At 40.9% G+C, this 15,413-nt stretch overlaps 1 protein-coding gene across 1 annotated transcript; it reads left to right on the top strand.

Annotated features, from left to right (window-relative positions):
- Positions 1–14,596: 14,596 nt before the first annotated feature.
- LOC117930472 (proline-rich receptor-like protein kinase PERK2) lies at positions 14,597–15,004 on the top strand. Its single transcript, XM_034851128.1, has one exon. It carries the CDS (start codon positions 14,597–14,599, stop codon positions 15,002–15,004), a length of 408 nt encoding a protein of 135 aa, XP_034707019.1.
- The last annotated feature ends 409 nt before the right edge of the window (positions 15,005–15,413 follow it).

The following is a 15,413-nucleotide window of genomic DNA, read 5'->3' as shown; positions in this document are numbered from 1 at the left end:
GGGAGGTTCCTCATGCAAAAACATAGCTCAGGTTAGTTGGTTCATTTCCTCGCATTAGAGAATTAACATAAAGTCAATTCTCTAACCGGTGCTGCACAAATGCATCCCTTAATTGGATTTCAACTCTAAAACTCTCTCACTGATGCAACTTGCAATGACTCATACCTCTCACCTAGCACTTGCCATTCAAGGTGATCTTTAACCTTGGATTACCCGTCAAAAGCTCGCAAGAGATAACTAATGGATGTCTCCTTAGAGTCCAAAAGCTTACCAAGTGTTGGCAATTCTAGAAAATCCTACCTTCAAGTCACCTTCCAGAGGCTCGCAAGGGGTAAACTAGTGCATCTCCATGGATAGAGATCACTTGCCTTACCAAGTGTTGGCCCAGGTGACTCCAAGGTGTTTTAAGTTAACTAAAAACATAGAAACCATTCACGGGACACACTTTCTCTTCATTCATAGCTGAAACCACAAGCTACTGATTCTTGCACTTGGAACCTTTCCCGGCAACCTTAACTCCAAGGAACTAAAAGGTTTAGTTACTCATTCTCCGGGGAAAATTCCTCAAAGAGTGCATAACTAAGTAAATGAAAAATACAATCAAAGTGATAAGGTAAGGTAGAGCTCAAGCTCTGTATTTTAATTTCTTCCAAACTTTTACAAAAGGTTCATCACCCCGAGAACAAGCTCTCTGGGCTCTATTTATATGAAAATTACACTAATAGCTATTACATGGACATTTAGCCTTTTTCCTAACTTAAAAGCTAAGGAATCCTATAATTGGTGGCTTACCAAGAGAGTTTGGGGATTTAAACAACAAAAATCTAAAGAAAAATATCTCCAAGTGTCGGTTACAAATATCGGGAAGCACTAAGGACCATTTCGCAGTTGAAAATGAGGTCTGCGAAATTTCGCAGATGCACAAAAAGGGCTGCGAAATCACTTCGCAACAAAAGGCTGAATCCACAGCGCTGCAAAGTTGGCTTTCAACTTGCGGTGTTTGGATTCCATCGCGTTGTGAAACTTTAGGGGAAAATCCACAGCACTGTGCAAAAAGGCTACGAAATAATTCCGCAACAAAAGGGTGATTTCGCAACGCTATGCAAAATGCTTCCTTCAGCTTGGAGTGATCGGCTTCCAAAGGCTGTAACTCCTTCATTTCAACTCCGAATTACGCACCGTTTGAAGCATTGGATTGTTGACTTCCTAAGCTTTAAAATGACATATAGCATGCATATATTGGACTTCAGGAAGTGCTCCAAAAGTGGCTGACATGACTGTCATCAAGAATGTTTCATGGCAGATTTCTCTTTGCTTCCCCTCCCTACATTCCGGATTTGTTTATGGCAAAGGACTTCAAAGCTTTGGTTCTTCATGCCTCTGAGCTTCCCATTGCTTTTCCATGGATTCCAAATAACTCTCCTCAATTTCATAAAGCTTTGGTGATCAAAAAGCTATCAAAACAACAAAACTTAACACAAAGTGATTAGAATTGATTGTAAGGGTCTTTAACATGTTAATTGGGTTAAAAGGCAATAACTACTACTCAAAAGTGTTTAAAAGGATTAATTACAAGCTATCAAATAGCACATTTTGAGTAGTAATCACTCCCCCCAACTGACATATTGCTAGTCCCTTAGCAATGAAGGAGAGAAAAATAAAAATAAAAACAATACTATAATTTACAACATCATGCTAATCACTTTAAAAAATTGTTTAAGTGGCATGACTGATCAAACTTTCACATGGAACATTAAAGAAATAAAACTCAAACTTCAATAGAAGCTAACAAAAACTTTGCTAAATACTATTGATCAAGGGAATGCATTATGCAAATTGAAGTTTTAAAATCATTTTCACTTCCAAAGAACTAAACTTTATTCTTCCACAAAAATCTAAGTGTAAGATGATAGTTTCCGAATATAGCATGCTAAACTAATCTCTCCCCCCAACTTATCTCTTTTCAACACTTAGCAAACTGACCAAATTCAATAGGCAGAAAACACACCTTTTTTTTTTTCTTTTAGAAGGTACAAGGCTTAAGGGGCATTCTTTTCTGTTTTGTCCATGTAACGGGGGTCCATCGATGACTCCCAACCAATTAAGGTTTAGGGCATCAAGATTTAAGGATCTTTCAACCACTAACTCCTCTGATTTTTCCCCGGACTTTTTCATATACCCATGTGCCTACCATATGCTAACTCCATCTATCCACCCTTGTAACGAGCATTGAGGTCGGTGACTCCTAACCAATGAAGGCTTAGGGCACCAGGTTTTAAAGATTTTCACCATATACCCTCAGACCTTGCTCGGGTTTCAAGGCAAGCAAACATTTTGCTTTTTTTTTTTTTTTTTTCTAAGGCTCATTGGCCTTTCATAAGGTGTCTCAATATTATTAAATGAAGTCAAAGGTACCAAGTCCCAAAATTTTTCTAAGTCAAGGGGGAAATAGTTTTTCATCCTATAACCGGAATCTATTGTGCACAGTGTGTGGATAGCTTAAAGTGGAAGGACTAAACTTGATTTCAATAGAAATTTCAACAATTGAACCACTTTAGTAAGCATAATCCAAACTCTAAGTTAGATGAAAAGCAAAAGTTTAGTTTCTCCTATTTTAATTTGAAAATTTTCCTCATAATCCGTGGAGATTATAGTAAAAAGCAAAAAAACTACAACTAAATTACTAGATAAGGCTGAATTACCAAAATAACTTAGCATACTTCCTTTAACTTAGCAAACTTCCTTCCTCATTTCCCCCCTCCCCCCCAACCGAGCTGAGCATTGTCCTCAATGTGATATGGGTGATTGAAATTAAAGGGAGGAAGTGGTGCCTCCTGAGTGATATCAATTTCGAATACTGATTGGAGAAACCACATGTTTCAAAAAGAATAAAAGGTGTGAGCAAAGGAAATAAGAATAAATTAATGCTAAGAGTTCACAAAAAAAAAAAAATGCTAGATTTGTATTACTTTAATCATGTGAGTACAATCAGAAAGAAAGTAATACAAGTAATCCCCATATATGATATCAAAATGATGGGATTTCATAACATACTTACGAAAACGAAATACATAAAAGAGATATATAATAGATATATATATGATTAGATATGTGGATGATGCTGGAGCTGATGGCTTAGGCAGATGGCTCTGCCTCTTCAGTAGCTGATTCAGGAGGGGCCTGAGGCTCTATGGCCTGTGACTGTGGCACTGCAGTGGTGGGAGTGAGATGCTCAATGGTTGATGGGAGACCGAGATGATGCTGGAGCTGCTTCAAGATGGCAGTGTGCTGAGCCTGGGTGGTCATCATCTGCTCCTGGCGAGCTCGCAAAGCTGCCATCTCCTGAGCAAGGCTGCTTTGAGATGCTGTCAAGGTCTGCAGTGCTTGGCATAAATCTCTATACTCAGAAATGGGAATGGCCATCCTTGGCTCAGTTGAAGTAGAAGGCTGTGATGAGGCTGGAGCAACTGGAGGGGCTTTGGCTATGGTAGGAGAAGCAATGGGTATACCCTCAGGTATAAGACGTGGAGATGCTCTCTTGGCAGCTGGTATCTGAGCTGGCTGTGGAAGCTCTGGCTGCTCCATCCTATACGCTGTCATATTGGTCCACTTGTCGAAAGTAAACACCTCTCGACATATGCACTTGCGCTCCAGCTGAGGATCTGATGAATACCCCAGATGCTTGAGAATCTGACACAGCAGTAGTGGAAAAAGGAGTGGAATGACATCAGCTCGTGGTAGCTTCTTCCTATGCACCTTCTCTTCAAAGTAGAGAAGGGCAACCATAATCAGGTGGTGAGGGCCAAAAAAGTATCCCTCAGAAATCCTGAACAGGGCCTCTAAAAGAACTCCTCTCCACTGAGTCCAGTGCTGCAGTGGATAAATATTATGACGCAAGAGTGCATTAATGAGAAACATTCTTGGAGGAAGTTCTCCCCTCAATAGATGTGGATTTGTAGAAGCTCCTCTGGACAAGATATGCACCATTCCAGCTGAGAGGACTAGCCATGCTCTGCAATCCTCAAAATGGCTTGGCTCGTATGGTATATGTAGGGCCTCTGCTATATGGCGAGCTCCTAGAATGCCATGTCGACCATCAATAGTGAAATGGATTAAGGTAGGATCTCTGACCTGCTGAGTAGTCATGGACTGATAAAAATCCATGGCTACTCTAGGATAAAAGAAATCTCGTGGGGTCAGCAGCTGCTCCATGCGATATCTGCGCAGCAATTGGAATGAATCTGCAAGCTCCGACCGCAATTGGAAGGTGGCTGTGTCAAAACACAGCTCAGAGTGAAATGGCCGAGCTCGGCAGTCCAAATTGCCTTCAATTGTGGTTGAGTGAGCATCGGACGCCTGATTATCACTTCAGGAGCTGTCTCAGACGGAATTTAGGACTCAGAAAGTGGCGGCTGGCTTGCTTGAGGTTTCGCCGGCGGTGCCGGAGATGGCACCGGAGAAGGCTTTGGAGAGGGAACAGGGGACTGTCCTGTTAAATCGATGGGCTTTGAGCTTTCAACCCTGGCTCTTTTTTGCAGGAGACGACCCCCTGATCTGGTGAGATATCGCCTCGCCGGAGGTGTTTGTAATGTCGGCTTGGCCTGGCGTTCCTTTGATGTGGGCTTCGCAGGAGGCGAAGNGCAAAATGCTTCCTTCAGCTTGGAGTGATTGGCTTCCAAAGGCTATAACTCCTTCATTTCAACTCCGAATTGCGCACCGTTTGAAGCATTGGATTGTTGACTTCATAAGATTTAAAATGACATATAGCATGCATAAATTGGACTTCAGGAAGTGCTCAAAAAGTGGCTGACATGACTGTCATCAAGAATGCTTCATGGCAGATTTATCTTTGCTTCCCCTCCTTGCATTCTGGATTTGTTTATGGCAAAGGACTTCAAAGCTTTGGTTCTTCATGCCTCTGAGCTTCCCATTGCTTTGCCATGGATTCCAAATAACTCTCCTCAATCTCATAAAGCTTTGGTGATCAAAAAGCTATTAAAACACCAAAACTTAACACAAAGTGATTAGAATTGATTGCAAGGGTCCTTAACATGTTAATTGGGTTAAAAGGAAATAACTACTACTCAAAAGTGTTTAAAAGGATTAATTACAAGCTATCAAATAACACATTTTGAGTAGTAATAAATTACTACTCAAAAAGTGTTATTTATAGCTTGTAACTAACTCTTTTAAACACTTTTGAGTAGTAGTTATTACCTTTTAACTCAATTAGCATATTAAGGACCTTTGCAATCGTTTCTAATCAAATTTGTGTAAGTTTTGGTGTTTTTGATAGTATTTTGATCACCAAAGCAATCCGAGATTGAGGAAGAGTTCTATGGAATCCATGGCAAAGCAATTGGAAGCTCATTTTTATGAAGAACCTAAGCTTTGAAGCTTTATAGTCTTTTGCCAAAAGCAAATCATGAATGCAAGGAGGGAAAGCAAAGAAAGAAATCTAACATGAAGAATTCAAGAGGACAGCAACTGTTGGACACTTTTGGAGCACTTCCTGGAGTCCATTTCATGCATACTATATGTCGTTTTGAAGCTCGGGAAGTCAGCAATCCAACACTTTAAATGGTGCGCGAATCGGAGTTGAAATGAAGAAGTTATAGCCATTGGAAGCCAATCACACCAAGTTAACAACCAATTTCGCAATTGCGAAATCAGCCTTTGGCTGCGAAATCACAAGGTGATCGCTGCGAAATGGAGACCTTCAGCTTGCGAAATTTCGTAGCCCATCTTGCATGCCTGCGAAATCCTCCTGAGTGCTTCCAGATATTTGCGACCAACACTTTTTGATTTTTTTCTTCAGATATTTGTTGTTTAAATCTCCATTATTTCCTTGTAATCCACCAATCATAGGATTCCTTAGTTAATAAGTAAGAAAAAAAGGGTGAATAACCTCATATATATTGTTTGTAATTTTCATTACCAGAACATCTCGGGAGCTTATTCTCAGAGACAACTTTTTTGTATAGTTTTGAAGGAAGTAATATACAGAGCTTTGCTCTACCTTACCTACTCATTTTGATTCTATTTTTCTTACTAGCCAACAAGCTCTGAGGATGTTTCCTCAGAGAATGAGTGGCTAGACTTTTTGTTCTTGGAGCTAAGGTAGCTGGGTAAGGTGCCGAATGCAAGAATTGGTAGTTTTGTTGTTTCAGCTATTAATGAAGAGAAAGTGTGACCCATTATTGGTTTCTATGTTTTTTGTTAACTTAAAAAGCCTTTAAATCACCTAGGCCAACACTTGGTAAGGCAAGTGATCTTCATCCATAGAGATGCACTAGTTTACCTCTTGCGAGCCTTTGGGAGGTGACTTGAAGGTAGGATTTTCTAGAATTGCCAACAGTTGGTAAGCTTTTAGACTCTAAGGAGACATCCATTAGTTATCTCTTCTTTTGCGAGCTTGAGAAGGGAAATCCAAGGTTAATGATCACCTTGAATGGTAAATGCTAGGTAAGAGGCATGAGCCATTGCAAGATGAATTAGTGAGAGGGATTTAGTGTTTGAATCCAATAAAGGGAAGCATCTGTACCACACCGGTTAGAGAATTAACTATATGTTAATTCTCTAATGCGAGGAAAATATTCAAGTGATCGAAACTCTGTTTTTGCATGAGGAGCCTGACCCCAGTGATCCTAAAACTCCAAGAAACGCTTTTCTTTATTAGTAATTTCAGTTACTATTAGTTTTGGTTAGCTTAAAACCAATCCTTTTTCAACCAAAGATTATGTTTTCTTTTAAAGCTAACCTTGAAATGAAAAAGCACCAATTCATATTTGAATTAATGTTAATAGTAAGTTGAAAACCCTTCCTAGTGAACGATCCTAGAGCCACTATGCTATGCTAGCTGAGGCTATCCTAGTACATGGTGATATAGGTTAAAAATTTTGTTGATTACTCCTGTCTAAGGGCCAAAATCAAGGTACACCAGCTAAGCACGCAATCAAATGGCGCCGTTGTCGGGGAAGGTGCCAACTTCACAGTGATATTATCTTTTCAGAGTACTTGTGATTTTCATCATAAGTTTGGTGATTTTTCTTTCATTTTACTAACTCTTTTAATCGTTTCTTTTACTTGTTCATATTCTAACATATCCTTTAAATTAGTTTTAGTTAATCTTAGTCTTTTTGGTAGTCTTGTTTTCTTTTGTGTTCTTTTGTTTTTGTTTTTGTTACAGTTGATACTAGTTGTGTATGCCAAATTGGATACGAGATAGTGGAGGAAGGCTTGTGAAACGTGAAACACCTCATAACAAGGAGTTGGAATTGAGCTTGAATATCATGGAAGCTATACCTGAAGATCAGCATAGTCACCATGGTCACCAGGACAATCCTAATGCATTCAGATCAATGAGGGACCGCATGCATCCACCTTGTATGAGTGCACCATCATGTATAGTGCCCCCTACAGAGCAGTTTGTGATCAGACCGCATATTGTTCCACTTCTACCAACTTTCCATGGGATGGAGAGTGAGAATCCCTATGCACATATCAAGGAATTTGAAGATGTTTGTAATACATTCCAAGAAGGAGGAGCTTCAATCAACTTGATGAGGTTTAAGCTATTTCCTTTTAATTTAAAGGATAAGGCCAAGATTTGGCTTAATTCTTTAAGGCCAAGGAGTATTCGTACTTAGACTGATTTACAAGCTGAATTCCTCAAGAAATTTTTCCCTACTCACAGAACAAATGACATGAAAAGGCAAATTTCAAACTTCTCAGCTAAAGAGAATGAGAAATTCTATGAGTGTTGGGAAAGATACATGGAAGCCATCAATGCTTGTCCTCACCATGATTTTGATACATGGCTATTGGTCAGTTATTTCTATGATGGGATGTCTTCCTCAATGAAGCAACTCCTCGAGACAACGTGTGGAGGAGATTTCGTGAGTAAGAATCCGGAGGAAGCTATGGATTTCTTGAGTTATGTGGCTGAAGTTTCAAGGGGATGGGATGAACTGAACAAAGGAGAAGTGGGAAAGATGAAGTCTCAACCGAATGCTTTCAATGCTAAGGCTGGGATGTACACCTTGAATAAAGATGTTGATATGAAGGCAAAGTTTGCAGCTATGACAAGAAGATTGGAGGAGCTAGAACTAAAAAAGATGCATGAAGTGCAAGCTGTTGCTGAAACACCAGTGCAAGTCAAGCCATGTCCTACATGTCAATCTTATGAGCACTTGGTGGAGGAGTGCCCTACAATTCCAATTGCTAGAGAGATGTTTGGAGATCAAGCAAATGTCATTGGACAATTCAAGCCCAACAACAATGCTTTGTATGGAAATACTTACAACTCAAGTTGGAGGAACCATCCAAATTTCTCTTGGAAGCCAAGAGCACCTCAATATGCACAGCCAGCTCAACCATCTCAACAAGCTTCAAATCTTGAACAAGCAATAGTGAATCTAAGCAAGGTTGTGGGAGATTTTGTTGGAGACCAAAAATCCATCAATGCTCAACTCAATCAAAGAATTGACAGTGTAGAGAATACATTGAATAAAATGATGGATGGCATGCAAAATGACATATCTCAGAAAATAGATAATCTCTAATACTCAATCTCAAGGCCCACTAACCTAAATACAGTACAAGAGAAGGGTAGATTTCCTTCTCAACCTCACCAAAACCCCAAGGGTATCCATGAAGTGGAAACTCATGAAGGAGAGTCCTCACAAGTGAGAGATGTTAAGGCCTTGATCACTCTAAGGAGTGGTAAAAAGGTTGAGTTGCCAACACCCAAGCCACATGTTGAAGAGGAAGAAGAAGAAAAGACAGAGAAGATGGAGGAAATCAAAGGAAAGAAGAAAGATATTAGTGAAGGGAAAGAGGACCATGATTCAACAGTGAATGCAAATTCGGAGAAAGTACTTATCAAGGAAGAAATGATGAAGAAACACACACCTTCACCTTTTCCTCAAGCTTTGCATGGGAAAAAATGGATCAGAAATGCATCAGAAATTCTTGAAGTATTGAGACAAGTGAAAGTCAACATTCCATTGTTGGATATGATTAAACAAGTTCCAACATATGCAAAATTCCTAAAGGACTTGTGTACTATCAAAAGAGGGTTGAATGTGAATAAGAAAGCCTTCTTGACTGAGCAAGTAAGTGCTATCATACAATGCAAGTCCCCTTTGAAGTACAAAGATTCGGGATGTCCTACCATTTCAATCATGATTGGGGGAAAGGTAGTGGAGAAAGCTTTGTTAGACTTGGGAGCAAGTGTGAATTTGCTACCATACTCTGTCTATAAGCAATTGGGACTTGGTGAATTGAAGCCAACATCAATCACTCTATCTCTAGCAGATAGATCAGTGAAAATTCCAAGGAGGATAATTGAAGATGTCTTAGTTCAAGTTGATAATTTCTACTATCCAGTAGACTTTGTTGTTCTTGACACAGACCCCATTATCAAGGAAACGAATTATGTTCCCATCATCCTTGGAAGGTCATTCCTTGCTACATCAAATGCAATCATAAATTGTAGGAATGGACTCATGTAACTCACATTTGGCAACATGACATTGGAGCTCAATATCTTCTATATGTTCAAAAAGCTAATCACTCCGGAAGAAGAAGAGGGTCCAGAAGAGGTGTGCATTATTGACACTCTAGTGAAGGAGCATTGTAATAAGAAAATGCAAGACAAGTTGAATGAAAGTCTTGGGGATCTTGAAGAAGGGTTGCCTGAACCCTCTGATGTGCTTGCTACTCTACAAGGTTGGAAGATGAGAGAAGAGATTCTACCTTTGTTCAATAAAGAGGAGGCACAAGAAGCTGCTAAAGAAGATACCCCAAAGCTCAATCTGAAGCCTTTGCCCACGGAGTTGAAATATACATACCTGGAAGAGAATAAACAATGCCCTGTTGTTATATCTTCATCTCTTACTAGTCCTCAGGAGAAGTGTCTACTTGAAGTTCTCAAGAGGTGTAAGAAAGCAATAGGATGGAAATATCTGACTTGAAAGGCATTAGTCCTTTGGTTTGTACACATCATATATACATGAAGGAAGAAGCTAAACCAATTCGTCAACCTCAAAGAAGATTGAATCCTCATTTGCAAGAGGTGGTGTGAGCTGAGGTTCTGAAGCTACTTCAAGGAAGTATTATCTACCCCATATCTGACAGCCCTTGGGTGAGTCCTACTCAAGTGGTACCAAAGAACTTAGGGATTACTGTGGTTCAAAATGAAAAGGGAGAAGAAATTGCTACACACCTCACTTCAGGTTGGAGGGTGTGTATTGATTATAGAAAATTGAATGTTGTGACAAGGAATGATCATTTTTCATTGCCATTTATTGATAAAGTGTTGGAGAGAGTCTCTGGCCATCCTTTCTATTGTTTCTTGGATGGGTACTCCGGGTATTTTCAAATTGAAATTGATGTTGAAGATCAGGAGAAGACCACTTTCACATGTCCATTTGGAACATACGCTTACAGAAAAATGCCTTTTGGTTTATGCAATGCACCTGCAACATTCCAAAGATGTATGCTAAGTATCTTCAGTGATATGGTGGAGCGAATTATGGAGGTCTTCATAGATGACATCACCATATATGGAAGTACATTTGAAGAATGCTTAGTCAACTTGGAAGCGGTTTTTAACAGATGCATTGAAAAGGACTTGGTGCTCAACTGGGAAAAATGCCATTTTATGGTACAGCAAGGAATTGTCCTTAGCCATATCATCTCCGAGAAAGGCATTGAAGTTGATAAAGCAAAGGTGGAACTTATTGTCAAATTGCCATCCCCAACAACTGTGAAAGGAGTAAGGCAATTCCTTAGACATGTAGGGTTCTACAAGAGGTTTATAAAAGATTTCTCTAAGCTTTCAAAGCCTCTTTGTGAACTTTTGGCTAAGGATGCTAAGTTTGTATGGAATGAGAGATGTCAAAAGAGTTTTGATCAATTGAAGCAATTCTTGACAACTGCTTCAATAGTGAAGGCTCCCAACTGGCAACTACCCTTTGAAGTGATGTGTGATGCCAGTGACTTTGCTATAGGAGCTGTGCTTGGCCAAAGAGAAGATGGAAAACCCTATGGGATCTATTATGCAAGCAAGACATTGAACGAAGCTCAAAGGAACTACACAACTACAGAGAAAGAATTGTTAGTTGTAGTGTTTGCCTTAGACAAGTTTCGTGCTTATCTAGTAGGGTCTTTCATCATTGTTTTCACTGACCATTCAGCCTTGAAGTATTTATTGACAAAGTAAGATGCAAAAGCAAGATTGATTAGATGGATTCTCTTACTACAACAGTTCGATCTCCAAATCAGAGATAAAAAAATGAGTGGAGAATGTGGTAGCTGACCACCTTTCAAGGTTGGCTATAGCACACAATTCCTATGTCTTACCTATTAATGATGACTTTCCTGAGGAATCACTTATGTTGCTAGAAAAAACTCCTTGGTATGCTCATATTGCTAACTATCTAGTTACTGGTGAAGTTCCAAGAGAGTGGAAAGCATAAGACAGGAAGCACTTCTTTGCAAAGATTCATGCTTATTATTAGGAAGAGTCTTTCCTTTTTAAGTATTGTGCAGATCAAATAATAAGGAACTGTGTCCCTGAAGAAGAGCAACAAGGAATCCTCAACCATTGCCATGAGAGTGCATTTGGAGGCCACTTTGCCTCTCAGAAAACAACCATGAAGGTGTTGCAATCAGGGTTTAGTTGGCCATCACTTTTCAAAGATACCCACACCATGTGTAGGAGCTGTGATAGATGCCAAAGGCTTGGGAAGCTGACAAGAAGAAATCAATTGCCCATAAACCCCATTCTAATAGTTGATCTCTTTGATGTTTGGGGCATTGACTTCATGAGACCTTTCCCAATGTCTTTTGGTAACTCTTATATCTTGGTGGGGGTGGACTATGTTTCTAAATGGGTTGAGGCAATCCCCTATAAACATAATGATCACAGGGTGGTTCTCAAATTTCTCAAAGAGAACATCTTCTCAAGATTTGGGGTGCCCAAGGCCATAATCAGTGATCAAGGTACTCATTTTTGCAACAAACCTTTTGAAACCCTATTAGCCAAGTATGGGGTGAAGCATAAGGTAGATACACCTTATCACCCTCAGACTTTCGGGCAAGTTGAGCTAGCAAACAGGGAAATCAAGAACATATTGATGAAGGTGGTGAACACGAGCAAAAGAGATTGGTCTATTAAGCGCCATGATTCACTATGGGCATATAGAACAGCTTACAAGACTATTCTTGGCATGTCTCCCTATCGCTTAATCTATGGCAAAGCATTCCATCTCCCTGTGGAAGTTGAATATAAGGCTTGGTGGGCAATCAAGAAGGTTAACATGGACTTGATCATAGCTGGGGCAAAGAGGTGCTTAGACCTTAATAAGATGGAGGAATTAAGAAATGATGCTTACATCAATTCCAAAGTTGCAAAACAGAGGATGAAGAGATGGCATGATCAATTAATCTCCAACAAAGAATTCCAGAAAGGACAAAGAGTCTTACTCTATGACTTAAGGCTCCATATCTTTCCTGGGAAGCTGAAGTCAAGGTGGATAGGCCATTTCATTATTCACCAAGTGCATCTTAATGGAGTGGTGGAATTACTGAATTCCAACAGCACTGACATTTTTAAAGTCAATGGTCATCGTCTCAAACCATTCATTGAGCCATTCAAGCAAGAAAATGAGGAAATCAACCTCCTTGAGCCACAGAAAACCTAATCAGAAAAGGGTTAGATGGACTTGGTCTCACCAAAGTCCATATCTTTTGTTTAATTTTGTTAAATTAAGAGCTTTATTGATTGTTTTGATTTTAATTTTGGTCTTAAGTTGTGTTATTTATATGTAACTTAGACTTTTTGAATGATCTAATTTAGGAGGAATTGCAATGGAAGTGAAGAAAGGTCTCAGGAAGCCAAAAGGAGCTCAGGAGCAAGAAAAAATAAGAGGTCTGTGAGATTTCGTAGCCACAAGGTGCCCGCTGCGAAATCAAGGGATGGCTACGAAAATGCCCCTCCGGTGCGAAATGATTTTGTAGCCCCATAGCCACCCGGGCAAAACCACTCCTTGGCACACGAGTGCCATTTCGCAGCCCATGCTTCCATTTTACAGCTGCAAAACCCTCTACGAAATCACCCAAGCCTTCAAAATCCCATTTTCACAGCCGAAGCCTCATTTCGCAGCTGCGAAACCACCATTTGGCACACGAGTGCCATTTCGCAGCCCCACCCTCTCATTTCACAACTGTGAAATGGCCTGCGAAAACAACCCCCTGTTGCGAAATTGAGCCCCCATTGTGAAAAGTCCAACCGTCACTTGGCTTCCATTTTAAACGTTATAAATTCCAAATTTTCATTTTTAAACCGGTCATTTGAACTTCCCTTTGGTGCGAAATAGGACCCAAGCCAAAACACCCTTCCAGAAGACCCCCATCTGAGCCCAAGCCACACGCGCAGCTCCGGCCACCTTCTCTGAATTAGCCAGGGCAAAAACCTGAGGAGCTAAGTCCTCGTCTCCTTCAAGCCGGCCCAAAACTCCAAGGGAGACCCCTGTACAAGGCTCCATGACTGAGCCTTCACAACCACTAGCCATCCCACCATCAGTAGAGGACGCACCTCTGACTTCTCCTACGAGGTGATATGACATGAGGAGACCACCCACCACACCCGGGTCAAGCTCTTCTCATGCTAAAAAGTCAGGTAGCCATCCCCCTAAGAAGAAAGCAAGGGTATCAACGCCACTTGAGCCATCAGAGCCGCTATCAAAGCCTTTATCAGAGCCTTAGCCGCCTTAGCCACCTGCCACAGAGTCTTATATTCCCTCTGGAATGACTCCCGAGGTGGTTATCAGGCGTCCCATGGTCACTCAGCCACCCATTGAGGGTAATTTGGATTGCTGGGCTAGGCCATTCCGCTTAAAGCTTTGTTTTGACAAAACTACCTTCAAGCTTCAGCCAGAGCTCAGAGATTCTTTCCATCTACTACAGAGGTACCATATGGAGCATCTGATGACTCCCAGGGATTTCTTCTATCCCCGTGTAGCATTGGACTTTTATCAGTCTATGACCACACCATGTCCAGGATCCTACTGTCATCCACTTCACCATTGACGGACGCCATGGTATCCTAAGAGCCAGACACATAGCAGAGGCCCTGCGCATTCCCTACGAGCCAGCAAGTCTAGAGGATTATCGAGTCTGGACTCATCCTTCCCAGAGTGACATGGTTCATATACTATCCAGAGGGGCATCTACACGCCCCTATCTGTTGAGGAAGGAGCTCCCTCCCAGCATGTTCTTTATAGATGCACTCCTGCGCCATAACATCTATCCACTTCAGCATATGGTGTAGAGGAGAGGAACTTTGCTAGAGGCATTGTTCAGGATATCTGAGGGATTTTTCTTTGGCCCTCATCATCTCATTATGGCCACTCTTCTGTACTTTGAAGAGAAGGTCCATAGGAAGAAGCTTTTCAGAGCGGATGCTATTCCACTACTCTTCCCGAGGTTGCTATGTCAAATTTTGGAGCACTTAGGATATCCATCTGAGCCTCAGCTTGAGCGCATACACATTTTTCAAGAGATATTCATTCTCAACAAATGGATGAGTATGACAGCCTATGATGCAGAGCCAGGAGCCCCAGTTGGACCAGAGCATCCAGAGATTCCACATCCAGAGCGGCCAGAGGAGCCACAGCCGGTTGAGATACCAGCTGACATGAGAGCACCTGCCCCTACAGTGCCCTCTACAGGGCCTATTCCTGAGGTTGCACCCTCTGCTCCTCCTGCCACACCAGGGACTCCGCCTGTTATACCATCTACATCAGAGCCTCCTCCTTCATCCGAGTCTAGGATTGCCATATCCATTTCCGAGTTTAGAGGCCTATGTCACACTTTGCAGACATTGACCACTTCTCAAAGCATCCTCACTCAAGAGATGATAGCTCTTCGTGCCCATCAAGAGCAGATTATTGCCACCCAAACCCAGCATACTGCCATCCTTAGGCAGATACAATAGCACCTGGGTATTCTATCGACTCTTGAGCATGCTATTCCTATCCCATCAGAGCCTACAGATCCATCACAAGCCCCTCCTCTCACAGAGCAGACTATACACCCTGAGAAGCCGACTATAGGAGAGACAAAGGCATCCATCCCGAGCATTCTGACCTTTACAACCGAGCCATCATCTTCACATAATCCTCCCACCACTATCTGATCATTTACTTAGTTTCTTTTTAGTATTTTTTTTTTTTACTATAGTAGAACTTATAATCCCATGCTTTTGATGTTTTATATATTGGGATTGGTTGTATTACTTGTTTTGCTCTATAGTATACTTTCATGAAGTAATATAAATCTATCATTTTTTTTTAGTATTCTTGGCATTATTTTATTTTAATTCTTCTACTCATATGTTTTATTGT

This window comes from Vitis riparia, chromosome 14, assembly GCF_004353265.1.
Source record: "Vitis riparia cultivar Riparia Gloire de Montpellier isolate 1030 chromosome 14, EGFV_Vit.rip_1.0, whole genome shotgun sequence".
Taxonomy (NCBI): domain Eukaryota; kingdom Viridiplantae; phylum Streptophyta; class Magnoliopsida; order Vitales; family Vitaceae; genus Vitis; species Vitis riparia.
This window is presented reverse-complemented; position numbering and strand designations above follow the sequence as displayed.